This window comes from Nomascus leucogenys, chromosome 5 (genome assembly GCF_006542625.1).
Source record: "Nomascus leucogenys isolate Asia chromosome 5, Asia_NLE_v1, whole genome shotgun sequence".
Lineage (NCBI taxonomy): Eukaryota > Metazoa > Chordata > Mammalia > Primates > Hylobatidae > Nomascus > Nomascus leucogenys.
This window is the reverse complement of record NC_044385.1, coordinates 64,310,597-64,335,785: the sequence shown is the minus strand read 5'-3', so window position 1 is coordinate 64,335,785 and position 25,189 is coordinate 64,310,597. Positions and strand designations below refer to the sequence as shown.

General features: G+C 42.3%; 1 protein-coding gene across 1 annotated transcript in view; it reads left to right on the top strand.

Annotated features, from left to right (window-relative positions):
- Nucleotides 1-354: 354 nt before the first annotated feature.
- MPHOSPH8 (M-phase phosphoprotein 8) overlaps nucleotides 355-25,189 on the top strand; it is a 40,093-nt gene continuing 15,258 nt past the window's right edge. Inside the window, exons 1-5 of the mRNA XM_003279149.4 lie at nucleotides 355-695; nucleotides 8,180-8,335; nucleotides 12,786-13,634; nucleotides 14,759-14,858; nucleotides 16,335-16,592. Of these exons, the coding sequence (XP_003279197.2) occupies nucleotides 483-695; nucleotides 8,180-8,335; nucleotides 12,786-13,634; nucleotides 14,759-14,858; nucleotides 16,335-16,592 (1,576 nt within the window). The 5' untranslated portion in view covers nucleotides 355-482. The remainder of the gene's footprint in view (nucleotides 696-8,179; nucleotides 8,336-12,785; nucleotides 13,635-14,758; nucleotides 14,859-16,334; nucleotides 16,593-25,189) is intronic.

Sequence of the window (25,189 nt, the reverse complement as noted above, 5' to 3'; positions counted from 1 at the left end):
GCAGCAGCAGGGTTCCCTTTACTAGAAAGTCCCCAGCTCTGGCCCGACCGACGTCCACACCTGAGGCTTCCCTGCTGGGGGATCAGGCACTGTGAGCTCCTCGGGGCCGCCCTGGGACGCCCTCCGCCCCAACGACCCTCCGCCCCAGCGACCCTCCTCCTCCCCGGCGTAGCGCCGCTTGGCGGCCTCGCCCGCTCCCCTCCCACCCTTGACCTTTTCCGCCACAACTACCGAACGCCCATGCGCTCTTCCGCCTAGGTTACCCTCCCTGCCCCGCCCACCTCTTCCCGCGGGCTCCGCTGGGCTGCGCCGCGCCGCCTTAACATGATTGGTTTTTGTTCCTGTCACTCTAGGGTCCAAGCCCGCCGTTGGTCGGCTTCCGTTACGCCGCTGATGTGGAGTAGGGCCGAGCGCGGAACGCGAGGAGCTGCTGGGGTGTGTGTCGCAGCGGGTTTTCCTCGGCGGTTTGCGGAGCTGCTAGGATGGAGCAGGTTGCGGAGGGAGTGAGTGTGACCGCAGTCCCTGTGTCGGCTGCCGACAGCACTGAGGAGTTGGCCGAAGTCGAAGAAGGAGTTGGAGTAGTGGGAGAGGATAATGACGCAGCCGCGAGAGGAGTGGAGGCCTTTGGCGACAGTGAGGAGGACGGAGAGGATGTGTTCGAGGTGGAGAAGATCCTGGACATGAAGACCGAGGGGGTACGTGGAGGGTCCCCGGCGCGGGGCTGGGCGGGGAGCTCCGGGCCCGGCGGGGAGGACGCGAGCTGGAAACAGCGCGGGCAGACCCAAAACAGGAGCGGGGGAGGAATGTGAGAGTTCAGTGCAAGCAGGCGAAATCGTGGGAAAAGCAAAGTGACATTTCCGAGTGCACTCTTAGGACTGAGTGTGTGAGGGAAGCTTCAGCAAATTTTGGAGAATTGTTTTGGTCGAAGAGACGAAGCAGTTTGGGATGTGGTGTGTCCAGATCACAAGGCTGCAGGCAGCTGGTGAAGGACTTCTGTAGTCATCAGTATTTGGGCACACGGTGGGAGCTGCTGCGCTTTGGAGTGATATGATAGTGAAGTAATGCTTCTCGTCGTGGTCCACTGTCCACGCCATCGTTACAGTGTTTTCCAAAACCGTAACCAACTCCCTGGCTTAAAATCTTCCGGAATTTTCATTTGCCCTCGGAGTAAAATCTCAATCTTACCCAGAGGATGGCATTTAAAGGCCTTCATAACCTGATCAGCATCATCCCTCTCTCCCCTATGCGTTGTATAGCTCGCAGCCACACAGAAATACTTGGAATTCATCACACCATGCCTTGGTGTTTCCTGTTCTCCTAGCCTGGACAGTTCTCTGCCCTCTTCTTCTGGTGAAATCTTACTCAAATCTTCCAAGGCCTCGGGGTGTAGCTCTCTGGGAAAGCTTTTTTTGACCCTAACCTCTGCAGAGTGAGGAGCTTCTCATCTCTGCTCTTTTTACTCTTTGTATTGACCTCTATGAAGGCATTTAAGCCATTATCGTTCTTTGTTTGTCTCTCCTGCTACATGTGGTCTCCTTTAATCCAAGGGGAAACGTGGACAATAAGAAAACAGTCTGTTTCAGTAGATGGATGTGAAGTAACCAAAGGGCCCACAGTGGTCATTCTCTATGTTGTGTTCTTTTCATTGTCTATTATTTCCCATTGGTCATATGCTGCCTTGTGTCAATTTTTTGCGCATTCATTCGGCATTTTTTATCAACTACTGTATGCCAGGTGCTGTGTTAGGTCCGGACAATATAGAGATTTTAATTGAAGCATACACAGTTGCTAACAGTGGAAACTTTTGCTGTCTATGGGAAGTTAAGTAATTAAGAGCTGATGTCATTAATATTGTTATTTGCAATAAAGATGGAAATGTTTTTATGTATAATTTCTCCAAATATATTGTAAGCACCTTGAGGTGAAAGGAGGAGCCACTGTTAGACTATTTTGTATCACTTGCATTTGACACAATACCTGGCACACAGGAGGTATTTGAAAAATACTTGGCTAGGGCCGGGCGCAGTGGCTTATACCTGTAATCCTAGCACTTTGGGAGGCTGAGGCGGGCGGATCACGAGGTCAGGGGTTCGAGACCAGCCTGGCCAACATGGTGAAACCCCGTCTCTACTAAAATACAAAAAAATACAAAAATTAGCTGGGCGAGGTAGCGGGTGCCAGTAATCCCAGCTACTCGGGAGGCTGAGGCAGGAGAATTGCTTGAACCCGGGAGGTGGAGGTTGCAGTAAAACGAGATTGCACCACTGCCCTCCAGCGTGGGCGACAGAGGGAGACTTCGTCTCAAAAAAAAAAAAAAAAAAAAAAAATTGGCTAGAAGGATTAAATCTTTAGAATTAAGATGATTCTCATTCATACAGTGTTTAATTTTGCCAGCCTCAAAGAATTGTAAGCACTGTATACCTAAAGCCTCACCAGTCTAAAGAGGGTGAAACTAAGAAACTTATTTGTGTAAGGCAATTAGGCTTTAGTGCTGTGAGTTAAAATTCAAGTTCTTGCATTTTTAGGTGCTCTTGTGAAGGAGTGATTTATATGATTAAAGGTGATATGGTTTGGCTGTGTCCCCACCCAGAATCTCATCTTGAATTGTATTCCCCATAATCCCCAGATGTCAAGGGCGAGACCAGGTGGAGGTAGGATCATGGGAGTGGTTTCTCCCGTGCTGTTCTCGCGATAGTGAGTCTCAATCTGGTGGTTTTATAAGCGTCTGGCATTTCCCCTGCTTGCACTCACTCGATCCTGCCACCCTGTGAAGAAGGTGCCTGCTTCTCCTTTGCCTTCCACCATGATTATAAGTTTCCTGAGGCCTCCCCAGCCATGCTGAACTGAGTCGATTAAGCCTCTTTCCTTTATAAATTACCCAGTCTCGGATATTTCTTCATAGCAGTATGAGAACGGACTAATACAAAAGGTGTTAGTGGAGCAGGACTATGGCAGTTTTCTCTTTTCACTGCTGAGTGAACCAGCCGGTTGGTTAGCCACCTAGCCATTGACAAACTTAAGGGTCCTGCTAGCGGTTTGTTAGGCCTCCTTATAGTCTAGTCTATAGTCTATAATCAGAAACACAATTGATTCACTTTTTACTAATTCATAATATTTCTTGATTCTAGCTATATGTATGAATAATTAACATAAGAACTGTGGAAATACATACATATACCACCATTCCAAATCATTATTTATAATTTATTTGGGGTAATAGAGTAAGCAGAGAATTAAATTCTAATAGTGTATATTGCTTAATTTCCTTTTTTTTTTTTTTGAGACAGATTCTCTGTTGCCCAGGCTGGAGTGCATTGGCATAATCATGGCTCTCTGCAGTCTTGGCCTCCCAGGCTCAAACAGTCCTGCCACCTCAGCCTCTCGAGTAGATGGGACTATAGGTGTGCTCAACCGTGACTAATATTTTAATTTTTTATAGAGATGGGGTCTCCCTGCGTTGCCCATGCTGGCCTTGAACTCCTGGGCTCAAGTGATCCTCCACCCTTGGCCTCCCAAAGTGCTAGGATTTACAGGTGTCAGCCACTGTGCCAGGCCAATTTTTTTATGTTTTTTAACACAAATTTTAAACTGTTGCTCTAGTGTATACTATCTGGTAGAATAGGGGCCTGCCTTTTAGTTTGGCTCACTGATTAAAGGAAACTTTGGCTACCAAGAAAGAGACTGCTTCTGGAATTTTGAAGTCAAATTTATAAATCCTAGGGCTATCATGCAATTTCCTAATACATGGCAAAACCCTGGACAATTTTTTGATTTACATGACTCCATACAAAGACGTGAAATTCAGGGATTTCATCTGTATTTGTATACTGCCATGCTCCTAAAACTCAAAAGGTTCCTGAAACATAGTGACCACGTTCAGTAGCTATTTGTTGAATGAGTGAATGAATGATGCACACCTGTTGAAGTAAAGGGTAACAATTATCAGTAAATTAAATCTGGAGCTATAATTAAGATATGTTCCTTAACACTTGAAAATTGTTCTTAATACCCTCCTTCTCATCAATTAGCTCAAATTTCATTGATAACTAGCATTAGATTTATAACTATGTTAATGTAAAAGGTAGTTTTCTAGTCTCTACTGCTTTTTAAAAATTATCAGAAATGTAAGAATTAGACAGACTCTCATATACCTTCACCCAGATTCTCTAATTGTTAATCATTTATCTATTTATCTTTTTTCTCTGTTTATGTACATTTTTTTCTGGCCCATTTGAAAGTGGTGTTTTTTAAGGGCTATGTTGAATTTACCACTATTTTTATGCACGCACACAAACAAGGATCATTTTTGTTCCCATGACCCATTACTGATAAAATTAGCTGATAAAATCAGCTGATAAAATCCACCCGCCTCGGCCTCCCAAAGTGCTGGGATTACAGGCATGAGCCACCGCTCCTGGCTCTGATGTTTATTCTAAAACCAAATATATTGCTTTCTTTTAGGCAGTTCTGCATACTATTGACTAAGATTTCTTTTCTTTCCCCCCATTAATGCAAGCTAAGAAGCTGTCTTTTTAGCTGTGCTGTCTCATCTTTAATTTTTTTCAGTTTTAATTATGCCTTTACAGAAGACAGAAGCTCTTACAAAGTTGTATACAGGCCGGGCGTGGTGGCTCACGCCTGTAATCCCAGCACTTTGGGAGGCCAAGGCGGGCAGATCACGAAGTCAGGAGATTGAGACCATCCTGGCTAACATGGTGAAACCCCGTCTCTAATAAAAATACAAAAAATTAGGCGGGCGCGGTGGCGGGCGCCTGTAGTCCTAGCTACTCGGGAGGCTGAGGCAGGAGAATGGCGTGAACCCGGGAGGTGGAGCTTGCAGTGAGCAGAGATCACGCCACTGCAGTCCGGCCTGGGTGAAAGAGTGAGACTCCTTCTCAAAAAAAAAGTTGTATACAATAGTTTTCCTTTTGTATATTATTTTGCCCGAAAGAATATGCATATATTCTCAATGGATAAAATCACCATCTTCCCACCCATTTAATGTAGCTGAACAATAAAACTGTATTGCCGAACAATAAAACTGTATTGATGTACTCTTAACTATTATTTTAAAATTTTAAGGCTTTTCAGGCTTATCTTTAAAAGTTAAGATTTTGAGGCCGGCCACAGTGGCTCACACCTGTAATCCCAGCACTTTGGGAGGCCAGGGCGGCCGGATCACAAGGTCAGGAGATGAGACTATCCTGGCCAACATGGTGAAACCCTGTCTCTACTAAAATACAAAAAATTAGCCAAGTGTGGTGGCATGCGCCTGTAATCTCAGCTACTCAGGAAGCTGAGGCAGGGGAATCACTTGAACCCAGGAGGCGGAGGTTGTGGTGAGCCGAGATCGTGCCACTGCACTCCAGCCTGACAGAGCAAGACTCTGTCTCAAAAAAAAAAAAAAAGTTAAGATTTTGAATCTGTTCTTTTTCCAATATTTCTTGAGTTCAGATTCTACTCAATGCTCATACTTGATCTTTCTACACAGATAACTGAATGTGTGGGTACAATTGAAGGGTAAAATGGGTGGGAGCAGTTCTTGGCACTTCGCTTGGAAAGTTTATTGCCTTGGTGGTGGTGGTGGTGTGAAGAAAATCGGGCAAGTGTTAAGTGTGTAGCTAGAATGGTGCTCTGCAGTTCATGTTGACAGTCAAGTTTTATATTCTTGATTCTCAGTGGGATTGGGTATTGAGCAGAAAAGACAAACCAGAAATCTGAAGAAGCAAAACTTTGCAATATATATTACCAAAATTTAATTACCTTAAAAAGTATTAGAGATATTCTTACAGATAAGCAAGAAAATCGGTAAAAGATACAACCAGTAATTAAAAATGTTTTATTGTGGTTATGTATATATATCATAAAATTAGCCATTTCAACCATTTCTAAGTGTACAGTTCAGCATTATTAATTGCATTCACCAAGTTGTGCAAACAACACTACTATTTCTAAAACTCTTTCATCTTTCCAGAGACTCTGTAGCCATTAAGCAGTACTGGTACTTGGTCTTTTTACACAGATGGCTGAATGATTGAAGGGCAGTGTGAGTATGATTGAAGAGTACCCATCCTGCCTACCTCAAGTCCCTGGTAGCCTCTAATGTACTTTCTGTCTCAATGAATTTGCCTATTCTAAGTACCTCATGTAAGCGGAATCATAAATATCCTTTTGTGTTTTGTAGCATAATATTTTCAAGATTCATCTATGTTATAGCATGTGTCAGGATCTCCTTCCTTTTTAAGGCTGAGTAATTTTCCATTATATGGGTAGACCACATTTTATGTATCCATTGATGGACACTTGGGTTGCTTCCACCTTTTGTCTATTGTGAATAATGCTGCAGTGAACATTGGTGTACAAATATTTGTTTGAATATTTGTTTCAATCCTTTTGGAATTGAAAAATAAGGACTACTTTTGGAATTGCTGTGTCATAGGATGATTCTGTGTTTAATTTTTTTAGAAACTGCCTGACGATTTTTCATAGCAGCTGTACCATTTTACATTCCCAACACCAATGTAAGAAAGTTCCGATTTCTCTACATCGTTACTAATGCTTACTATTTTCTGTTGTCTTTTTTTTTTTTTTAGCCATCTAAAGGTGTGAAGTAGTATCTCATTTTGTGGTTTTGACTTCTATTTCCCTAAGGACAAATGATGTTGCTCATCTTTTCATGTGTTGTGTTTATATATTCTGGATATTAATTCCTTATCAGATATATGATTTGCAAATATTTTTCCCGTTCTGCGTGCTATCTTTTCACCTGTTGGTAATGTCCTTTGATGCCCAAAAGTTTTTAGTTTCAATAAAATAGAGTTTATCTATTTTTTTCTTTTTGTTTGTGCTTTTGATAGCCTATCAAAGAATCTGTAGCTGAACCCAGGTTTGGCTGCTTGCCATTCGAAAGCTAGACACAAGAGACGAGGGTTGATGAGAGAAAAGCAGATTTATTCAGAAAGCCAGCAAAAGTGAGAAGATGGTGGACTATTATCACAAAGAACATATTAAATTTTAAAATTTACCATAGGGGGCTGGGTGCGGTGGTTCACACCTGTAATCCCAGCACTTTGGGAGGCCAAGGTAGGCCAATCACTTGAGGTCAGGAGTTAAAGACCAGCCTGGCCAACATGGTGAAACCCCATCTCTACTAAAAATACAAAAATTAGCCAGGCGTGGTGGTGGGCATCTGTAATCCCAGCTACTGGGGAGGCAGAGACAGGAGAATCGCTTGAACCCAGGAGGCAGAGGTTGCAGTGAGCTGAGATCACGCCATTGCACTCCAACCTGGGTGACAGAGCAAGATTCCATCTCAAAAGAAAAAAAAAAAAAAAAGAAATTCCAGAGGCTAATCTCAAACAAATCAGGCATTGTAGAATCCTGAGTGAGATGGAGTCTCACTCTTTTGCCCAGGCAGGAGTACAGTGGCCTAATCTCTGCTCATGGCAATCTCCACTCACTGCAATCTCCGCCTCCTGGATACAAGCGATTCTCCTGCCTCAGCCTCCCAAGTAGCTGGGACTATAGGTGTGCGCCACCATCTTTTTTTTTTTTTTTTTTTTTTTTGAGACAGAGTTTTGCTCTTGTTGTTCAAGCTGTAGTGCAATGGCGTGATCTTGGCTCACTGCAACCTCTGCCTTCTGGGTTCAAGCGATTCTCCTGCCTCAGCTTCCCAAGTAGCTGGGATTACAGGTGCCCACCACCACACCCAGCTAATTTTTTTGTATTTTTTAGTAGAGACAAGGTTTCACCATGTTGGCCAGGCTGGTCTTCAACTCCTGACCTCAGGTGATGTGCCTGCCTCGGCCTCCCAAAATGCTGGGATTACAGGCATGGGCCACTGCACCTGGCCCATAATTTTTGTATTTTTAGTAGAGACGAGGTTTCACCACGTTGGTCAGGCTGTTCTCAAACTCCTGGGCTCAAGCGGTGTGCCCACCTTGACCTCCCAAAATGCTGAGATTATAGGCGTGAGCCACTGCACCTGGTCGATAACTTTTTTTCTTAAGCCACTTTTCTCAGGAGATGCATGTACTTTATAATGTGATAATTTCCACTTAGAAGCAATTTTCAAGTTCTTTCGTGTCTTCTCATCAGTTTTTTTTTTTTTTTTTTTTTTTTGGAAATTTAATCAAGTTAGTGATCTGCTTTATTTGCCTTCTTTTATTGTCTATAACAGGGTAAAGTTCTTTACAAAGTTCGCTGGAAAGGCTATACATCGGATGACGATACCTGGGAGCCCGAGATTCACCTGGAGGACTGTAAAGAAGTGCTTCTTGAATTTAGGAAGAAAATTGCAGAGAACAAAGCCAAAGTAGTCAGGAAGGATATTCAGGTACTATGTTTTGTCTCATATTTGTTTTTATATACATAAATTTATTGTAAATTTTAACTCAAAGTATGTGTAGTAAATGATTTACAAATAATAAAGTGTACAGTATTCTTTAGTGTAAATTCCATGTAGCCAATTCTCACAGACTGCTTTCAGTGATTTTTGCTGGGTTCTTCTTTCTGTACCCAACGTACAGTTGCGGTTGACAAACAAGAATAGTTTGGAGATGAATATTGATATTTTCCTTTAAGTTAAGAGTAAGGTAAAAGTGGAGAAAAAAGAGACATGCCAAACTATCATTTGTTCGTCCATGATACGAGCAACTTGTTTTTGTATATTATATTTATTCTGCGTTATTAACCTATGTCTTATGCCTGCTTTTTCTGCTAGTTAAAACAAATTATCTGGTGAGGACCTGGTTTAAAAAAAAAGAAAAAACTTACAACTATATAGTGAAGATATCTCACATTAAGAGAATGATTCTCATTATTTTATAGGCTGAACATTGATCTTTCTCCCTACAATTTAAGTTTCAACTATGTTTTTTAAAATACCTAGTCTTTTCTTAAATGACCAAAACAGTATTAGTTTTGACTGTGTGTAGTAGTTGTTAATAATAATAGCAATAACAGAAGTGCCTGGCATTTACTGAGCATGTGTGTATACTACATAACTACCATACACTGGGTCAGCACTGGTTTAGTAAGTGAAGCAATCACTTAGTAAAACAGGTGTATTTATAAGATGACCACTGGTCTGTCGTGAGCTTTGAGTGATGTTACGTGACACTAATGGACTTCTACTGAACTGTTTTGTCAACATCGTAGTATTTTTAGCTTTTTTTTCTTTTTTTGAGTAGACATGGAGTGTCTCGTAGGGGCCAGACCCCTAAACAGTTACAGTTACAGAAAGATAGGTAAAATCTATTTTCTGCGCTAGATCTGCCTTCAGGTTATACGTAGATGTATGATTTTTTTCTTTTCTTCTCATTTATTTTTAAATACAGAGTCTTGCCTCTGTCACCCAGGCTGGAGTGCAGTGGCACAGTCATGGCCCACTGCAGCCTCAGCCTCCTGGGTTCAAGTGACGATCCTCCCACCTCAGCCTCCCAAGCAGCTAGGACTATAGATACACGCCACCAGGCCTGGCTAATTTTTTTTCTTTTTTCCAGAGACAGGGTCTCTCTCTATTGATCAGGCTGGTAGGAACTCCTGGCCTCAAGTAATCCTCACACCTCGGCCTCCCGAAGTGTTGGTTGGGATTACAGGTGTGAGCCACTGTGCCCAACCTGATTTTTCTTTTAAAGATGGTACCATATACTAATAATTTTGCCCTTTGCCCTTCCTTTAAAATAATCTTTTATTAATACATATTTTATTCAGAAAAGAAATATGGGTATTTTTTTGACACCAGTACATTCTCAGAGATTCTTTTATTCAGCATGTTACTATTGGTGCTAAAACTGTTGCACATTTAGCTGCGAACCCCTTCATACTAGCCCGTGTCCTGGCGCTCCCACTCAGGGTAGCACTGCTCTCTTTTTTGGCACAGTGGCACATCCCAGCCTCAATAAATCCATGCTGACCTCTGTAACTCGGCCTGTCACCAGTGTCACCACAGAGACCTACGTGTTCTCCCTTTTCCTACCAGGAGAACTCTGGTCACAACAGTATTGCATGTCATCATTTACTAAATTTTACAATACAGAGAAATTAACCTCAGATTTGCTATGCCCTTTCTACTGTGAACGACAAACAGTATTTGTTAATCTATTTGCTAAAGTTCCACATTCATTTTTAGTTCTTTTTGTTCTTAGAATATATGCACTGTTTAATGTTCAGAAGTTACTTGAATTTTTTTTTCTGTGTGGTTATGTTATCAATTTTATAAGCAGGTTCATTTGTCTGTTTGTATTCAGTTTTAGGGTTCCTCCATCCTTGCCGATGCAATTTTGTTGAGTATGTAAAATACTGAATGTGGTTCAAAGGATAAAACCAGAAATTAACTAGGACCTATCTTCTCCCTGCCCTCTCTCTCCCTCTATATCTAATTTGAAATACTGTCCTTTACTTCCAATTAATAACTATAATCAGCAAGCATAATATTCCTTTAATATGTTCTCACCACGTCTCCCTGTTATTTCCTAGATACACTATACCTTGTTAGAACATTTAGTCACACATACTACAGTCTGTCTTATAACCCTCATTCAGTCTTAGTCCTAGAAGCAAATACATAATTAATACTTTCCACCAGTCCTTATGGTGATGTTTGTCCAGTCATTTTTGGTTATCTGAACTTCATGCTTTAGTACAGGGCTTCTCAAAGTGTGGGTTCCGGCAGGAGCATCAGTCCCCAGCAGAGGTGCATGTGAGAGTTTGTGACCCACCTCTGTAGTAGGAAGGCTCTTGAGAACAATATTCACTGACTTCTTTTGTTTCCTAACAGTTTGTTGGCTATCTGAATGCCAGTTGCAGATTCCTTAGTGCACATTTTCTTTTCTCAGGTGTCTTACTATGTTAATCCATTGTCATCTGGCACAAAACATTGCTCTTGATGACCAGTTGAGTTTGTCTTGTAAGTGACTTGGGGTCTTTTTGCCTGATGCTCCAAAGTTTTTGTTTGTTTTCTTTTCTCTTCTGGTTTTTTTTTTTTTTTTTTTTGAGATGGAGTCTTGCTCTGTTGCCCAGGCTGGAGTGCAGTGGCGTGATCTCGGCTCACTGCAAGCTCCGCCTCCCGGGTTCACGCCATTCTCCTGCCTCAGCCTCCGAGTAGCTGGGACTACAGGTGCCCGCCACCACGCCCGGCTAATTTTTTGTATTTTTAGTAGAGACGGGGTTTCACTGTGGTCTCGATCTCCTGACCTCATGATCTGCCCGCTTCGGCCTCCCAAAGTGCTGGGATTACAAGCGTGAGCCACTGCACCCAGCCTCTCTTCTGTTTTTATAGACATGTCTTTTTGGTATGCTTTTATTGTTTTTAGGATAGTCAGCCTGGCTAATTAAAAAAAATTTTTTTTTAGATCTTTTGTTTCTGTCTTCTTTGGCCTACTTGGTTTGGAATCTAATCCTAGCAGTTTTTCCTCCTTGTGGGGCTTGGTCCTGGAAGTCCTGAGGAGAGCTTCGCTGGCCCCTTTTGCAGGGCCTGGGAGTGCGCAGGAGGCCCCACCCCACAGCTACTGTCTCAGGCAGCACCAGCCTGGGCTTTTCCAGATCGTTGCCTTCGCTTCCCCTGAGTGACCATCCACACCACATGAGCCTTACCACTGTTTTAGTTTTGGTAAGGCCCGTGTGGTATGGACTTGGGACTTACCAAAACCAAAAGCTGTCTGCAGGGAGTTTTGTTTTGCTATCCTAGTTGCCTTGTTTTTTATGAGGTGATTCAGGGAGATTGGAAAGGTTAAGCCAGTGCCACCATATTCCCACTTGTTAACCTTGGTGGCGTCCATTTCTTAGGCAGTGTAGGGAAGACATTTTTAAAGTATATCTGGCCAGGCACTGTGGCTCACCCCTGTAATCCCAGCACTTTGGGAGGCCGAGACAGGGGGATCACTTGAGGTCGGGGGTTGGGACCAGCCTGAACAACATGATGAAACCCTGTCTTTACTAAAAATACAAAAATTAGCAGGGTGTGGTGGTGCATGCCTGTATCCCAGCTACTCGTGAAGCTGAGGCAGGAGAATCACTTGAACCCAGGAGGCAGGGATTGCAGTGAGTCACTGCACTCCAGCCTGGGTGACAGAACGAGACTCTGTCTCCAAAAAAAAAAAAAAGCTATCGTTTCCATCCCTTCTCTCTACCCCCAAGTCATTTAGGATAAGGTGGTTTTGGGAAATGGGAACAGAAAATACTTTGCATAGTGTTTTTGTGTTTATACAGGTACTTTATTCTTGTTTCTTTTTTTCAATTTTAAAATAGGAAAATATTTTTTCATAAGCAATATTTCAGATAACACATGAATTTGGGAAGTAGGATTTGTGTGCAGTCTTGCTTGTTCTGTACATAACTGTCAAACGTAGGAGCAAGTTTAAGGACATTCCAGGATCCAGGGTCTTAGAAAATGTTTTGTATTTGCATTGATAACTACTTTGTTGGCAGAGAAAAGAAAGTCTGTAAAAATTACTTTCTTGGTGGTTTTGGAAATGTTGAAATTCAAATCATTTATAGCCCACCATACCTGAGTCCGCTCACTCCTGCTTTGGGTTGGGCGCTCGGTAGCACTGAGTTTCTGTGCGCCCCTGCCTTCCAAACTCAGACTTGCCCTCACCGCCAAGACCTGTTTGCTAAGTCAGAGATAGAGGTAGCATACGATTTCAGCTTAGGTAAGCAGTTTTAAGAAGTTGAGATTCTGCTTGGAACAAAAAATAGTCTTACCAAATTTCATTAGTACTACTTTTCAAAACCTTTAAAATCAATATGTTAATGAGTATTTTAATCTTTTTTGTATTTTATAGAGACTATCCTTAAATAATGACATATTTGAGGCGAACTCTGATAGCGATCAGCAAAGTGAGACAAAAGAAGATACTTCCCCAAAGAAGAAAAAGAAAAAATTAAGGCAGAGAGAAGAGAAAAGCCCAGATGATCTGAAAAAGAAAAAAGCAAAGGCCGGGAAGCTAAAAGACAAGTCCAAACCAGACCTGGAGAGCTCCTTGGAGAGTTTAGTTTTTGATTTAAGGACAAAGAAAAGAATTTCTGAAGCCAAAGAAGAACTAAAGGAGTCCAAAAAGCCCAAAAAAGATGAAGTAAAAGAAACAAAGGAATTAAAGAAAGTTAAAAAGGGTGAAATAAGAGATTTAAAGACGAAAACAAGAGAAGATCCCAAAGAAAATAGAAAAACAAAAAAAGAAAAATTTGTCGAATCCCAGGTGGAATCTGAATCAAGTGTACTTAATGATTCCCCCTTTCCGGAGGATGACAGTGAAGGGCTACATTCCGACAGCAGAGAAGAGAAACAAAACACTAAAAGTGCAAGAGAGAGAGCAGGGCAGGACACGGGGCTGGAGCATGGTGTTGAGAAGCCCCTAGACAGTGCCATGAGTGCTGAGGAGGATACCGATGTCAGAGGCAGGAGGAAAAAGAAGACCCCGAGAAAGGCTGAGGACACTAGAGACATCAGGAAGCTAGAGAACAAGAACGCTTTCTTAGAGAAGAAAACTGTGCCTAAAAAGCAGAGGAATCAAGACAGAGGCAAAAGTGCTGCAGAGTTAGAGAAGCTGATGCCTGTACCTGCCCAAACGCCAAAGGGCTGGAGGTTGAGCGGGGAAGAGAGAGGCCTCTGGTCCACTGACTCAGCCGAGGAGGTAAGGGCCACAGGGGGCAGCAGAAAACCCGTGTTAAGTGGTCAAGACATTTCACAAGCAAGGAAAGGGAAACAATCAAGCTATAAGAAAGTGTTTATGACCATGGGCGGTCATAAATGAAGATCCTCCAGCTTTTGGACACTGCAGCTTATCTCTTAGTTTCTGGTTTGTTTCTCTTAGAATGATTATGACTAGAAAATTAAAGGCTAATTTGTGAACAAAAATCAGGATGGTTTTTAGAGGTACTCAGATGATATATGGAGCGTTGTATACTCAGGTTTATAACTTCATCAGCTTATTTTATTAGCTTTTCACATCCTGCTTGGTCATTTCCCCTGTTGTCTTGAGTATACCACTATTAAATAATAGGACAGAAACTACATTAACAAGTATTTTAATGCTTATAAAAATGTATTTAATAGAGAATTTGTCCCATTTTAAAAATTATTTTTATATGGCTTTGCAAAATGGATATATTTTCCAAATTATGAGAGTATTTATATATGCAGTATTTATCAAGGGCTATAAAAAACATCATTTTTTTCATCCATTATTTTCAGTTTTGGGAATTTATTTTAAGGAAATCATTTTAAAGAGGGAAAAGCTGTGCATACGTAGTTGTTTATGGCAGTATTATCTTCATTAGTGCTACAGCAAAATACAACTTAGAAAATGCAGGAGAAGGAAACCCTACATAACTGTGAACACAGTCACGTAAAAACGTGTGTAATGTAAACAAAAATGAATTTTAAAAAAGATTATCCATGTAAAAGTACAAGGACCAGAAGGGGGAACATGGAGAAGTAAAATAGTCATGGTTGGTTAAGACTATGGGTGGAAAACTTTCTTAGAATTTTCTTTTTTTTTTTTTTAATAATAAAATTCCTAAAAGAGGGTTGGAAAACTGGTGTTAGGTTTTGAATTTGGTATTTTGTGAATTATTATATGGTTGACTGAGGAAGCAAAATTCTTTTGTGTGAAGAGGATTTAATGATCAGTGATCATGTACCACAGTATACAAGGGTGATTCCCTGAAGCCACAAACCTGTATTTTCTGGTTCTCAAATAAATATACAGTGTCAACTCTTTATCCATTCTTGTTTTGGATATCATGTCATTATCAGGACAAAGACACCAGAAAAAATGAATCCAAAGAAAAATATCAGAAAAGGCATGATTCTGACAAGGAAGAAAAAGGCAGAAAAGAGCCAAAAGGATTAAAGAGTGAGTATAAATATTAACGTTTTGCCATTTACGTTGCTATCTATTATACAAATAACCAGTTACCTAAATTTATTATATAAAAATTTATATAATTTATTTTTCCTTATTTTCACCTTGTTTTTCCTTTTTAATATGATGAGGGATCAGATTAGAATTACTGAGACTGGAAATTAGTTCTGGCAGAAAAATAAATGTGTTTTTATAGCAGATGCTAAATTTAAAAAAACCTTTTAATATATTCATTATATGTAACTCTGTGTCATTTGTGTAAATATGATATTGAATACGCATTTTGGATCACTTCAAGATAGACCATAATAGAAAATCCATAATATATATAAATATTGGAACAAATACTTTATATTCCTTGAAAACAAGAAAACACCATTACAGTGTTTGAATAAACCCTAGCGGATAAATATTTAGTTTCTGTAGCAAAAGTACTTGGAACATATGTTTTCTGGCAAACAGTGGTTCTGAGAGATGGATGATTTTCCTTGGGTTTTCTTACTGAAAGCTGTATGTAACTGAAGTAATATTAAAAGTAAGTTTTTTTTCTTAGCCTAGGCTGGTTTTGGCAGTAGAAGCAGGTGAATGAAGTGGCAGGAGCAGTGGCTGTTTCAGTGGGTCACACATAAAGTGGCTGTAAGACTGTTGTTTAAAGCAAAACAAAAATCTTAAATGCCTTCTATTCTTCAAAGAATGACTAGAGGTTCAAAATACTGTAAAACTGGACCTGGCCTTGTAACGTTTTTTCCTCCTAGTATCTGTATGTCAGTTTCAGATACATTTTTACAGTGAACATACAGCCTTAAATGGAGCTACTGTTTGCCCCATTCATAAGGGTACTCACTAGAGTCCAGTTTTCAATATTCCCTGATAATAAAACCTGTCTGCTGTGTACCCAGAGTTTATAATAGAATTCATCCTAATTCTCTTCTTTTTGGGGTTATTTCTTATGTCAGGTCTAGTACCTGCCAGTTTTCTTCCCACTTTCTTCTTTAGTTAAAAGCTGGTAGCATCAGGTACGGTTTTACCAGGTACACAGGCAGTGCTCTGGCACCCTGCCGTTTCCCTCACTTACCACCAGAAACCATTTTGGTACAAGCTTCAGGATCCAGCTACAGACAGTCTGGTGTCTTTAGCTGTGGGAAAGGTGCTGTTGTGACTTGGATCACTCTGAGACTCACTGCCTTCAGTAGGCCTTTGTCACAACTGCAGATGAGTAGTTCAGAACTTCTGCTTAACAGCCATTCACACTGGACATCCTTTCTGAATATTGAGCAGCCAGTAGAAAGACCAGCTGAAACAATTTTGTGGCTTTGACAGTAAATCAGACCAGGCTTTATAAGCAAGGTAGATGTTAGTAAAAATTAAGACAGTATCTTTTTGCTTTAACACTAAGTTAGATTTTCTTTTGAATGTAACAGAAATTTGTGACTCATACTTAACCATCTATTTTAATTTTTTCATTAGCACTTAAGGAAATCAGAAATGCATTTGATTTATTTAAATTAACTCCAGAAGAAAAAAATGATGTTTGTGAGAACAATCGGAAAAGGGAAGAAATGCCACTGGATTTTAAAACCACAGATGATCACAAAACCAAGGAGAACAAACAGGCACTTAAAGAGAGGAGAAACACCAGAGACGAAACGGATACTTGGGCATACATTGCCGCAGAAGGTGATCAGGAGGTTCTAGACAGCGTCTGCCAAGCAGATGAAAATTCGGGTGAGTTTGGAATCATTTTGCAGAATTTTTCAAGGTAGTGCACCGTATTATTTTACTGTACTCGTCTCTGTATTTCTGATCTCACGATCAAAAAATAATGGAGTAGAAGAGTTTATTTGGATCTCCTGAATAAATAACATTTGATATTGAAGATGGGTCATTCTGTGACTTCTCCATGGATCAAACAATTTTTCTGAGTTCCTATAATGTTCTCAGCATGTATAGAAATTAAAAGATTTCTGATTTTCTACCTTACCTACTCTTACCTGGCAGCCCCATTTTATATCTTACTATTTAATAGATTTCTTTCAGGAAATTATCAAATATAAACTTATTTGTATTTTACCCTTTTAATGTTGTAGCAAATAACACTAAATAAGATTATATTATAAATGCTGTCCTGAGGACATTGGAACTGGTCAAGAAGAAGAATAAAGACTACAGTAGTGGTGGGGAGGAGGAGTACTAAAAAGTGTACATACATGTTTATAACTAGGACCTAATCAGAGAGGTTAGTCTAATAAAACTTTATATAATTTGTGAATCTTGAGAAACAGTTGAGAATTGAAAAATTCAGAATATATGACAGACTAGATCGGCTGGGAAACCCTTATACTACAGAATGACTACGTCTTGGATACCAAGGGAAAATGTGCTTTTGGATGTATTGCTGAGCTTGCAGGTACCAGTGGGCAAGGAGAAAGAGGTAGGTCGCCCAGAGGGCAGATGCCAAATAGCAACACTGCTGTTGAGATACCAGGCAGTAAAAAACAGATACAGTAGGGGGAACATCAATAAAGCCAGAAGTGGATTCCTGGTTTTGCTGTAAAATAAGCCTCTGACACAGTGTGTTGAGAACAAAAGAAACACATGAAAAAGAGATACGATTATAGGTTGTGTACAGATTTAAAAAATGAAAGAATTCTATGACCAATTTCTTACCAGTTGATTTGAAAACTAGCTAGGCAGCCAGGCACAGTGGCTCATGCCTGTAGTCCTAGCACTTTCGGAGGTTGAGGCAGGTGGATTGCCTGAGCTCAGGAGTTGGAGACCAGCTTGGGCAACACAGTGAAACCCCATCTCTACTAAAATACAAAAACTTAGCTGGGCATGGCGGTGTGCACCTGCAGTCCCAGCTACTCAGGGGCCTGAGGCAGGAGAATTGCTTGAACCTGGGAGGTGGAGGTTGCAGTGAGCTGAGATCACACCACTGCACTCCAGCTTGGGTGACACAGTGAGACTCCATCTCCAAAAAAAAGAAAACTGGCTAGGAATGGTGGCATGTGCCTATAGTCACAGCTACTCTGGAGGCGAGGCAGGAGGATCAATAAGCCCAGGAGTTTGAGGCTATATTATGCTGAGATTGTACCTATGAATAGCCACTGTACTCCATCCTGGTCAACATAGCAAGACTTCATCTCTAAAATTGAAAAAGAGGTTTGAAAACTGAATGACATGGAAAAATTCCTTGGGAAAAAAATAATGAGACTGATCCAAAAAAGACTGAATAGTCACAACTGTTAAAGAACATGAGGGCTGGGCACGGTGGCTCACAGCTGTAATCCCAGCACTTTGGGAGGCCGAGGCGGGCGGATCACAAGGTCAGGAGTTTGAGACCAGCCTGGACAACATGATGAAATCCCGTCTCTACTAAAAATACAAAAAATTAGCCTGGCATGGTGGCACGCACCTGTAGTCCCAGCTACTCGGGAGGCTGAGGCAGGAGAATCGCTTGAACCCGGGAGGTGGAGGTTGTGGTGAGCCAAGATCACACCACTGCACTCCAGCCTGGGCAACAGTGCGAGACTCCCTCTCAGAATAAAAAAAAAAAAACATGAAATACGGGATTGCTGGCAAGGTGGCCAAATAGGAACAGCTCCATTCCGCAACTCTCAACAAGATTGACACAGAAAGCAGGTGATTTCTGCGTTTCCAACTGAGATACCCGGTTCATCTCATTGGGACTGGGTTGGATGGTGGGTGCAGCCCACAGAGGGCAAGCGAAAGCAGGGTGGGGCATTGCCTCACCCAGGAAATGCAGGTGGTCGGGGAACACCCTCCCCTAGCCAAGGGAAGCCCTGAGGGACTGTGCCATGAGGAACGGCGCACTCTGGCCCAGATACTGCGCTTTTCCCATGGTCTTTGCAACTCACAGACCAGGAGATTCCATCTGGTGGCTATGCCTGCAGGGCCCTGGGTTTGAAGCACAAAACTGGGTGGCTGTTTGGGCCGACACCGAGCTAGCTGCAGGAGTTTTTTTTCCATACCCCAGTGGCACCTGGAATGCCAGAGAGACAGAACTGTTCACTCCTCTGGAAAGGGGGCTGAAGCCAGGGAGCCAAGTGGTCTGGCTTGGCAGGTCCCACCCCCAGGGAGTTCAGCAAGCTAAGATCCACTGGCTTGAAATTCTCACTGCCAGCACAGCAGTCTGAGATCGATCTGGGCCACTTGAGCTTGGTGGGAGGAGGGGTGTCCGCCATTGCTGAGGCTTGAGTAGGTGGTTTTACCCGCATAGTGTAAACAAAGCCCCCGGGGATGTGCGAACTGGGAAGAGCGCACCGTAGCTCAGCAAGGCTGCTGTGGCCAGACTGCCTCTCTAGATTCCTCCTCTCTGGGCAGGGCATCTCTGGAAAAAGGCAGCAGCCACAGTCAGGGTCTTATAGATAAAACCCCCATCTCTCTGGGACAGAGCATCTTGGGGAAGGGGAGGCTGTGGGCGCAGCTTCGGACTTAAATGTCCCTGCCTCACGGCTCTGAAGAGAGCAGTGGATCTCCCAGCACAGCGTTTGAGCTCTGCTAAGGGTCAGACTGCCTCCTCAAGTGGGTCCCTGACCCCCATGTCTCCTGACTGGGAGATACCTCCCAGTAGGGGCCGACAGACGCCTCATACAGGAGAGCTCCGGCTGGCATCTGGCGGGTGCCCCTCTGGGACAAAGCTTCCAGAGGAAGGAACAGGCAGCAATCTTTGCTGTTCTGCAGCTTCTGCTGGTGATACCCAGGCAAACAGCGTCTGGAGTGGGCCTCCAGCAAACCTGCAGCAGAGGTGCCTGTTAGAAGGAAAACTAACAAACAGAAAGGAATAACATCAACAAAAAGGATGTCCACTCAGACACCCCATCTGAAGGTCACCAACATCAAAGACCAAAGGTAGATAACTCCACAAAGATGGGGAGAAACCAGTGCAAAATTCTGAAAATTGCAAAAACCAGAACACCTCTTCTCCAAAGGATCACAACTCCTCACCAAGGGAACAAAACTGGGCGGAGGATGAGTTTGACAAATTGACAGAAGTAGGCTTCAGAAGGTGGGTAATAAACTCCTCTGAGCTAAAGGAGCATGTTCTAACCCAATGCAAGGAAGCTAAGAACCTTGAGAAAAGGTTAGAGGAATTGCTGACTAGAATAACCAGTTTAGAGAAGAACATAAATGACCTGATGGAGCTGAAAACACAGCATGAGAACTTCGTGAAGCATACACAAGTATCAATAACCGAATCGATCAAGCAGAAGAAAGGATATCAGAGATTGAAGATCAACTTAATGAAATAAAGCGAGAAGACAAGATTAGAGAAAAAAGAATGAAAAGGAATGAACAAAGCCTCCAAGAAGTATGGGACTATGTGAAAAGACCAAACCTACGTTTAATTAGTGTACGTGAAAGTGACGGGGAGGATGGAACCAAGTTGGAAAACACTCTTCAGGATATTATCCAGGAGAACCTCCCCAACCTAGCAAGACAGGCCAACATTCAAATTCAGGAAATACAGAGAACAGCACTAAGATACTCCTCAAGAAGAGCATCCCCAAGACGTAATCATCAGATTCACCAAGGTTGAAATGAAGGAAAAAATGTTAAGGGCAGTCAGAGAGAAAACTCGGGTTACCCACAAAGGGAATCCTGTCGGACTAACATCATTCTCAGCAAACTAACACAAGAACAGAAAACTAAACACTACATGTTCTCAGTCATAAGTGGGAGTTGAACAAGGAGAACACATGGACCCAGGGAGGGGAACATCACACACCAGGGCCTGTCGGGGGGAGGGGGCTCTGAGAGGGATAACGTTAGGAGAAACACCTAATGTAGATGACAGGTTGAGGGGTGCAGCAAACTACCATGGCACATGTATACCTATGTAACCTGCATGTTCTGCACATGTACCTCAGAACTTAAAGTATAATAATAAAAAAAAAAAGTGGAATAATAAAAACAGCCTCATAAATTTAACACCAAGCCAGATGGGTTTCTCAAACCAAAGGCTACCAAACTTATTAAAGTTGTTCTAAAAATAGCGAATGCTAATGCTAACTTATTCTGGGAGACCATTATAACTTCAGTACCAAAACCAGACAAAAACTGTAAGAAAAGGCCAGGCGCGGTGGCTCATGCCTGTATTCCCAGCACTTCGGGAGGCCGAGGCGGGTGAATCACCTGAGGTCGGGAGTTCGAGACCAGCCTTACCAACATGGACAAACCCTCTCTCTACTAAAAATACAAAATTAGCCAGATGTGGTGGCACATGCCTGTAATCCCAGCTACTCAGGAAGTTGAGGCAGGAGAATCGCTTGAACCCGGGAGGCGGAGGTTTCAGTGAGCTAAGATCAAACCATTGCAATCTAGTCTGGGCAACAAGAGCGACACACCATTTCAAAAAAAAAAAAAAAAAAGGAAGAAAAATGACAGGCCATGCTCACTAAACGAAGTCACATGCAAAAGTCCTCCACAAAATATTAGCAAATTTAATCTGGCCCTGTTTAAAAAAAAAAATCTCATGATCATATTGGGTTTTTCCTACGAATTGTAAAGGAGAAATTGATTTAATAGCATTCTTGATTAAAAAGTAAAACCTAACAAATTATGAATAAAGGGAGCTTTCTCAATTGATAAAGGACACTAAACCTTTAGCAACATAAGCCAGGCGTGGTGGCTCACACCTATAATCTTAACACTTTGGGAGCTGAAGTGAGAGGATCACTTGAGCCCAGGAATTCAAGACTAGCCTGGGAAAACAAGACCCTGTCTGTACAAAAAAATAAAAAATTAGCTGGGTGTGGTACTATTTGCCTATAGCCTCAGCTACTTGGATGGCTGAGACAGGAGGATCACTTGAGCCCAAAGTTCGAGGATGCAGTGAGCCATGATAACACCACTGTACTCCAGCCTGAGTAACAGAGTGAGACCCTGTCTCAAAACACCACCACCAACAACAACAAAAAACCCTTTAGCAGCATGAGTTATAATGGTGAAACATTAGAAACATTGATTTTATTTTATTTTTTATAGAGATGGGTTTCACCATGTTTCCCAGGCTGGTCTTGAACTCCTGGATTCCAGTGATCCACTTGCCTCAGCCTCCCAGTGTGCTGGGACTACAGGCATGAGCCACCATGACTGGCCAGAAACATTAATTTTAAACCAGGAATAATACAAGGATGCCTTCTGTCAACACTTTTATTCAATATTATACTAAGGTCTACTCAGTACATTAAGACAAAGAAATACAAAAGGCATAGGCATTGGAAAGGAACAGGGAGGGGAAACAGCTGTCAGCCAGGCGGGATGCCTCACACCTATAATCCCAGCGCTTTGAGAGGCCAAGCAGATCGCTTGAGCTCAGAAGTTTTGAGACCAGCCTGGGCAACATGGTGAAACTCTGCTTCTACAAAAAATACGAAATTAGGCATGGTGGCACATGCCTATAATCCCAGCTATTTGGGAGGTAGAGGCAGGATAATCGCTTAAACCCGGGGAGGTGGAGGTTACAGTGAGACGAGATTGCACCATTGTACTCCAGCCTGGGCAACAAGAGTAAAACTCCATCTCAAAACAACAACAACATAATAAGCCAGGCAGGATGGCACATACCTGTAGTCCCAGCTACTCAGGAGGCTAAGGTGGGAGGACCATTTGAGCCCAGGAGGCAGAGATTGTAGTGAACTAAAATCGTGCCACTGCACTTCAGCCTGGATGACAGAGCAAGACTGTTGTCAAAAAAAAAAAAAAAAAAAAAAAAAACTGTCATTATCAGGTTCATATTAAAAACCTAAAAAAATCTACAAATAAATTATTAGAAGTATTAAAAATTTAGCAAGGTGACTGGATGTAAGATCAGTGACAAAAGCCAATTTTCTTTTTTAAACCTATATACATTTCTACATAAATAATGTATTTTAAAAAGATACAGTTTTCAGGCCAGGTGCGGTGGCTCACACCTATAATCCCAGCACTTTGGGAGGCCGAGGTGGGTGGCTCATTTGAGGTCAGGATTTTGAGACCAGCCTGGCCAACATGGTGAAACCCCGTCTCTACTAAAAATACAAAAATTAGCTGGGCGTGGTGGCACATGTCTGTAATCCCAGCTACTTGGGAGGCTGAGGCAGGAGAATCATTTCAACTGGGGAGGCGGAGGTTGCAGTGAGCCAAGATCGTGCCATCGCATGCCAGCCTAGGGGACAAGAGTGAGACTTTGTTTCAAAAATAAAAAATAAAAACATACAGTTTTCAATAGCAACACATTTAAAAGATTTAAAAGATTGCTTAGAATATTGTTCATAAAACATGGGCCAGGCGCGGTGGCTCACGCCTGTAATCCTGGGAGACTGTGGAGGGTGGATCACTTGAGGTCAGGAGTTCGAGGCCAGCCTGGCCAACATGGTGAAACCCCGTTTCTACTAAAAATACAAAAATTAGCCAGTTGTGGTGGCACACGCCTGTGGTCCCAGCTACTCAGGAGGCTGAGGCAGGAGAATTGCTTGAACCCAGGAGGTGGAGGTTGCAGTGAGCTGAGATAGTGCCACTGCACTCCAGCCTGGGCAACAGTGCAAAATTCTGTCTCAAAAAAAAAAAACCTGTATGGAGAAAATTTTAAAGATTTCTTGATTGCTTGAAAGTTACTAAAATGTATATATGCCATTTTTATTAGAAAACAATTTTAGGCTCCAGGCACGGTGGTTCACGCCTGTAATCCTAGCAGTTTGAGAGGCTGAGGCAGGCAGATCATTTGAGGTCAGAAGTTCGAGACCAGCCTGGCTAACATGTTGAAACCCCATCTCTACTAAAAAATACAAAAATTAGCCAGGCAAAAATTTTTTTGCATGAGCAAAAAAATAGCTTTTTTGTGTGTGTGTGTGAGCAAAACATAGCTCATGCAATTTCAGCTGCTCAGGATGCTAAGGCACAGAAATCATGTGAACCTGGGAGGTGGAGGTTGCTGTGAGCTGAGATTGTGCCACTGCACTCCAGCCTGGGTGACGGAGTGAGACTCTGTTTCAGAAGAAAAAAAAAAATTTAGAAATTTGTCATTTTCTCCAAACCGGTCTATAGCATCACTGCAGTTCTAATCAAAATCTCAACACAGTTTTTCGTGGAATTTACAAATGCTCATTCTAGTTCATGTGGAAGACTCAAGAAGAGCCAAAGCCAGTTGTCCCAGTAAGTAATTAAAACCTGCTCTATCAGCCTGGTGATTCATTATAGCATTTACTTGGCACAGGAGGGTAGGTGAACCAGCACAGCAGGCTAGAGACCTCAGTCTGGCGGTGCAGCTCTGATAGAGGACAGAGGACGGGGCATCATGGGTGCACATGGGGAGGATGCCTCTTCTCACTGGTGTCAGAACAGACGATTATTCATGTAGCAGAAGCCTCATACCTGAGAGTCAAATCCTGATGGAGTGAGGTTCTATTAGGAGGGTATTTAGATTCTAGGTATTTGGAGATTAAGGCTAATATCTTTATGACCTTGAGGGTAGGGAAAGACTTCTTAAGACAAAATGTTCCATAAAGGAATAAAATGATAAAGTTGACTGAACAAAATAAGTTCCATTTAACAAAGCTATCATTAGGGTGAAAAGACAAAGGATCACTACCCAGAATATAAAGAACTCCTGCAATTTATATAAAGCTCATTAGCAAGCAAATCAACTGTGTATTTCTTAGGGATATGTGTATTTATGGCAAAGCTATGTTGAAGAAGAGCATGAGAGACGCGGACTGCAGATGTAAATGACACCATGCAGGGGACAGCTGTGGGAGGCACAGGCATGTGCCCCCAAGCAGTTCTTGTGACCACAGAGCACACTTCATTGTTTCACTTCGTGACATGCATTCCTTATTATATGTATATCGAGTTTCTTTTTAAAAATAGAGAAGGCCGGGCACGGTGGCTTACGCCTATAATCCCAGCACTTTGGGAGGCCAAGACGGGCGGATCACGAGGTCAGAAGATCGAGACCATCCTGGCCAACATGGTGAAACCCCATCTCTACTAAAAATACAAAAATTAGCCGGGCATGGTGGCAGGCACCTGTAGTCCCAGCTACTCAGAGGCTGAGGCAGGAGAATCACTTGAACCTGGGAGGCAGAGCTTGCAGTGAGCCGAGATCGTGCCACTGCACCCCAGCCTGGGGACAGAGCAAGACTCCGTCTCAAAAAAAAAAAAGAAAATTAAGCATATCAGGTCCAGAGGCAAGACCCACACTTGTCAGGAATGAACATGGGTTTTGAACCAGTTTGCTTTGTTAGTGACCACAATCTGAGCTGCAGCTCAGCCTTTGCAATGGTTCTGGTCTAGGCATGCTCTCTGTTCTTACAGCAGTC